Below are 5279 nucleotides of genomic sequence, written 5' to 3'. Positions count from 1 at the left end.
CTCATACAGCAGTCTCTCAGGAGGAGAGTTTAGTCACTCACACAGAGTTGGACAGATCTGTTCAATAACAGCATCCTGAACACATATGTATTTAACATAAAGTTAGGTTTTACAGACCAAAGTCTCTGGTAGTTCAGGAGCAAAGTGCAGGAGGAGAGGAGAAGTCTGGGCTGATCGCGTCGCTGCAGCAGCTGGAGTCGAGCTGGCCCGCTGCTTCAACCAAACCTGCTCTCATGGAAAGTCCCGCCCTGCTCTGCTCTGATTGGATAAAACAGCTCTGGACTTCGTCTGATTTGTTGAAGGCAGTCTCCGTTTAATCCTTATATCAGGGTCCCGCTGTGGCACACCGACGATCCATTCACACCAGTGCAGCTGGATTCTTTTTTATTTTATTTTTATTTTATTTTATTTTTTAAGAAGTCAGGCCGCCTTTGCGACCAAACTGGTCGCACTCTAGAGCCCTGCTAGGCTGTTGTTTTGACAGACAATCAGGTACAAGCTTAGGTACACAAGGGAGCTTTATGACGTCACATCTGGTGCGCTTTTTCCTTTTTTGACAGCGCACCTGCGCACTGCTTATGTGCAACTCTGTATATATTACATCGAAGTCGCCAAGTTACCGCAACAAAGCATCCAGGTAAATGATGATGCTTACTAGGTTCTCAGCGTGAGCTCTAACCGGCTCGACTGTTAGTTTTGGACAATGTCTGACGTTCAGYCTAGTTGAAATTCAGCTGGAGTTCATTAACAGAGGAGAATGTAGAAATGACTCAACCTGCAACTGAAAATGTGGATGGAGGAGAGAATAACTGCTTCATGGAARGCTCAATTTAGCTTCAGCCCTTTAGCTTTTACATTAGCTCCAGAGCTAATAAATATAAGGAAATAATAATAGTAAAATAATGACACTATTGAATTGTGACCCACATGAATGAAATTGAATTGTGAGGTTATTAATACCCAGCCCTACATGCAATTAATTGATTTAGTGTCTTTTGCGACCGGCCTACACATATTGTGCAGAACATAGAAACTAATACAAAATAAAAAGCTATTTTCACACATTAAAGCTTTTTAGTCTCAAGTGGCATSTATCATCATCAAAATTCATTGTGTTTGTAACAAAATGGGAATGCTCTGAAGTGAAAAATATAATAAACATATACATTTTTTTTAAGTAATTAGATGTTTTCATGTGTCACAAACAACTTAATATAATACAGAAATAACATTTTAAGGCCAAAATGTGCAACCAGTTGGAGATGGTGGGTTTTATGTCTTAGCGATTTAAAAGCTTTTCATCTAGCAGGTGTCAAAGCAGAGCTGGGATTATTAAGCTTCACAATAGCAGGAAGGTTACTTTGTGTGTCTAAGCAAAACGCCCMAAAAAAAGCAACCGAGGTTCCTGAAAGGATTTGACTTTGATCAAAGCTCCATGCTTTTATGAAATTAAATTAAGACACATTTAAACACATCMGTTTTAAATATGTTTTATTATTTTTACATAAAGAGCTCACTAAATTAAAGAACAGTTAATTTATTTCTGCAGACATTCTAGCTTCTTGTGCACGCCCTGTTTAAGTGTGCATGTTTTGAACAAGTTAAACATGACTTCATATGTTCAGAATGATGTGTGGAAAACGAAGCCGTGAAGTGACTTCCTGTCTGATCCTCCAGTTGCAGACTTCAGCACGGGTCGTGTTGGAGCTCCTCTGATTTGCTGCGAGGTCCGACTCAGGGACTGGGCTGAGGGTAAGCATGTCGACACACGCCGCGCACACCGAGCGGAGCAGAAGGTATTTCCTAATTGAGGGATGATGATGAWACGAGATGTTTAATGCGTGCGTCACTCAGGGGGCTACACCTGCGAGGACGAGCCRAACCCAAGAGGGGAGATCCTGATCGGCGGCCCCAACGTAACCATGGGTTACTACAGACACGAAGGCAACGATCAGGACTTTTTTGTGGATGAGAAAGGTCAGAGGTGGTTCTGCACCGGAGATATCGGGGAAGTCTACCCAGACGGCTGTCTACAAATCATAGGTGTGTAAATGTGTTGTCGAACCAACACTGCTCCAGTGTTTCCACACACTGCTTGTACTTTCAGCACAAACTGCACTACCCAGTTGGTGACCAGGCGCTCTAACCCTCCCCTTTAGATCGTAAAAAAGACCTGGTGAAGCTGCAGGCCGGGGAGTACGTRTCCCTCGGTAAAGTCGAGTCAGCTCTGAAAAGCTGCAGCCTCATAGACAACATCTGCGCATACGCCAACAGGTGAGCAGCTTCCTTTTTATCACAAAAAGTGATCGAGTTCTCCCAAATACAACATACAAGGAACTTCAAAATAACCAGACAGTGATATTTCTGTTACATGTTTTTATTATGTACACAGAGTCATGAGGATGTGTTTATTATTACTTTTTACCTCTTTATTATTTTATAAAACCTGTCCGCTGTCTGGAATAATACCTCCCTTATACTATCAGTGTATTATTCAAACAACGTGTACAGAAGATGAAAGATGTTTGCATAAACAAAACTTTTGCGTGGCAAATAGTGGCAGTTATCAGACCTGGAGTTTTACTATTAATGTTGCATTTTAAGCTTTCTGTTTTGATTAAACTTTCTTTAATTACAGGAAAAAATAAGAAAACATACTTTTTTCTCTTTTTGTTTAAGATATTATTTGTTTTCATTTTGAGCACAAAGAGCCCATTAATAAAGATGAGCAGTTTAACTAAACAGAAGCTTTCTTAATTAATCTTGAATGATTTATAAATAGGATACTAAAATAGATATTGAGCTATAATTTGGTGTGGTAGCATCTTTGTTTATTAACATACAAGATGGCAACTGGTGACAAATGTTTAGTTTTATTGTCCTGGACAGTTTCACCTGCTCTTTAAAGAGCATTTCAAGTCTTGTGCACCAAATCTTCACCAGGTTAATAAAACAATTTGAWTGTTCCTATTGCATTTTTTATAAAYATTTGTTTTCTATTGATTCTGCAGCGATCAGAACTATGTGATCAGCTTTGTGGTTCCCAACCAGAAGAAGTTGACCGAACTGGCCAAGCAGAAAGGCATCARTGGGAAATGGGAGGACCTCTGCAATCATCCCGAGATGGAAAAGGAGGTTCTGGGGGAGATTAAAGATGTCGCTGCTAAAAGTAAGAGCTGATTCTGTTTACTTTTTAACCACAGACCGTATGTTGAAATATTCCTCTTCTATTGATGTTCTGTTTTAAAAAAAAAAACGCTGATAATGACTTAGCTTTTCTTCTGCTGTCTGTCCGTGTAGTTAAACTCCAGCGGTCTGAGATTCCAGTTAAAGTCCACCTGAGTTCAGAGCCGTGGACACCGGAGACGGGTCTGGTTACGGACGCATTCAAGCTGAAGAGGAAAGAGCTGAAGAACCACTATCTGTCTGACATCGAGCGAATGTATGGAGGGAAATAAGCAGGTTTTTATCTGTAACATCACTAAAATAAAAAAAAAAAGAAAATCACCATTTCCTTCTGTAAATAGTTTGACAAAATTCACAAATGGGAACTAGCCTGGAGCTTTGGTTCGTTTTAGATTTCCAGTGTAGATCCACAAACAGCCAAAAGATGTTAGAAAACATGTGCATCAGCAGACTACTGTTCGACATAAACCCTGCTCACCAGTTCTTAGTGAAACAATTTTAGATTCAACTTTTTCACACACAAAGACCCACTACATTAGTTGTTGCCAAAGTGCCTGAAACGGCTCTCCTCTTGTACACATGTGTAATAAACCAACTTTTTCTTAGATTAACTGTCGTGACTGGTCCTGGTAAGGTCATGTGGAAATCCTTTTCACTTTTTTTTATTAATGGGAAGACCAGACACATTCATCCAGAGCAAAGAGGGGCATGATGAGCTCTAGGAGTGTTCTGGTGTCTGAGCCAGTAAAGGAGAATAACTCTGGTACCCAGCTGCAGGCTTTTTAGACGACAACGTCTTAAAGACAAAAAGTTAAAGCTGTAGATAGTTGTAGCTGTTGATCCATTTGTGCTGCTTTTTGTTCATCTGTAGAATTATTATTATTATTTTCTGATTGTTTTAGAACTGCACTGAAGTGATGAAGTAGTATTTTTTTTTTAAAGAAAAAGGGGTCCAAAACTTTCACAGCACTCAACTGCCATCTAATCAAATCTGTCGACGTGTCGCAGATTAAAACACGCCACTGTGGTCCAAATACTGGAGAAGCTGGAGGACTGATGTTACTGTGCCTTCAGTCTGCAGTAGTTGTGTAGTTGGAGCCAACAAGTTTGATAAACTGCCACGTTAAGGTTTGCAAGAGTTTTAAAGAAGTTTATGTCCACAGACACTGATCATTGGTTTCAAAAGCGATGTCCGTTTTAACCCATTTTTCTCCTTTTGTTGAATCAGATGTTTTGTAGGTGCTTTTGTTAATTTATTGTTTTGTTTTGTAAGACCAAAATATGTTAAACGACTCAGGAAGATAAGGAAAATATGGAAATGTCCAAGAAGAAAAGATTGGGGGGGGGGGGATTTTTCTGTATAGGAACACGTAGTTCTTGTGGGCACCTTTTTTATTTATTTAAGAGCAGGCACGCTTAGCTGCTAGACTTCTTCAAAGTACTAGTTACAACTGAGATACTGTAATACTGCGTGTATTTTGCATCAGTTAGCAGTTTTAATGTAAAGAGTTGGTATAAATATCTGGCCTTGTGTCAGTTCAATGTTTTCATCGTAGGAGTGTTTTTCTATGAAGTTTTTTTTCCAAGTACTGTTTCGATGGATTTCACGGTTTTAATTTAAAATCATTTTGGACACTTTTTGTTTTGTGAACCTGTTTGCAGTTATTGCTCCCATCATTGCGACCACATGCCTTGTTGATCATTTCAGAAATAAATGTTTTTCATATTTATTGAATTGACCTTCCTGTCTCATTATTGCAGAAAGTTTGGATGTAAATAACAGCAGGATTTCTCCGTGTTTCGATATGGTTGATCCAGAAACATAATGTTAATCTGCTCTATCCAATCAGATCACAGGCTTTATGCCTTTTTATGGTGTTGGGGATCATTTTTCTGTTGGAACAGCCAAACGCGTTCAAGTTCAAACTGTCCAGCTGTTGATTGGAGGAAAAGTTGACGAGTCATTATTCCATCCACTGCATCAGCACCACAGCATGATGCTACCACCGCCATGCTTGATAGCACAGTGTTTTTAGGTTAGAAAGCTTTTAATTCCTCCAAAACCTCTTATTTTGGTAAATATCTGTTTGTTT

General features: G+C 39.4%; 1 protein-coding gene across 2 annotated transcripts in view; it reads left to right on the top strand.

Moving 5' to 3' along the window:
* acsl4a (acyl-CoA synthetase long chain family member 4a) overlaps positions 1-4921 on the top strand; it is a 13013-nt gene extending 8092 nt beyond the window's left edge. For both annotated transcript variants that reach the window (XM_014019393.1, XM_014019392.1), the window contains 5 exons: positions 1678-1752; positions 1855-2043; positions 2160-2274; positions 3012-3169; positions 3301-4921. In XM_014019393.1, the coding sequence (XP_013874847.1) occupies positions 1678-1752; positions 1855-2043; positions 2160-2274; positions 3012-3169; positions 3301-3458 (695 nt within the window). In that variant the 3' untranslated portion in view covers positions 3459-4921. The remainder of the gene's footprint in view (positions 1-1677; positions 1753-1854; positions 2044-2159; positions 2275-3011; positions 3170-3300) is intronic.
* The last annotated feature ends 358 nt before the right edge of the window (positions 4922-5279 follow it).

The sequence above is a fragment of the Austrofundulus limnaeus genome, unplaced genomic scaffold (genome assembly GCF_001266775.1).
Source record: "Austrofundulus limnaeus strain Quisiro unplaced genomic scaffold, Austrofundulus_limnaeus-1.0 Scaffold219, whole genome shotgun sequence".
NCBI classification, from domain to species: Eukaryota; Metazoa; Chordata; class Actinopteri; order Cyprinodontiformes; family Rivulidae; genus Austrofundulus; species Austrofundulus limnaeus.
Note: the sequence above shows the minus strand (reverse complement) of the source record. Positions and strands in the feature narration are given on the sequence as shown.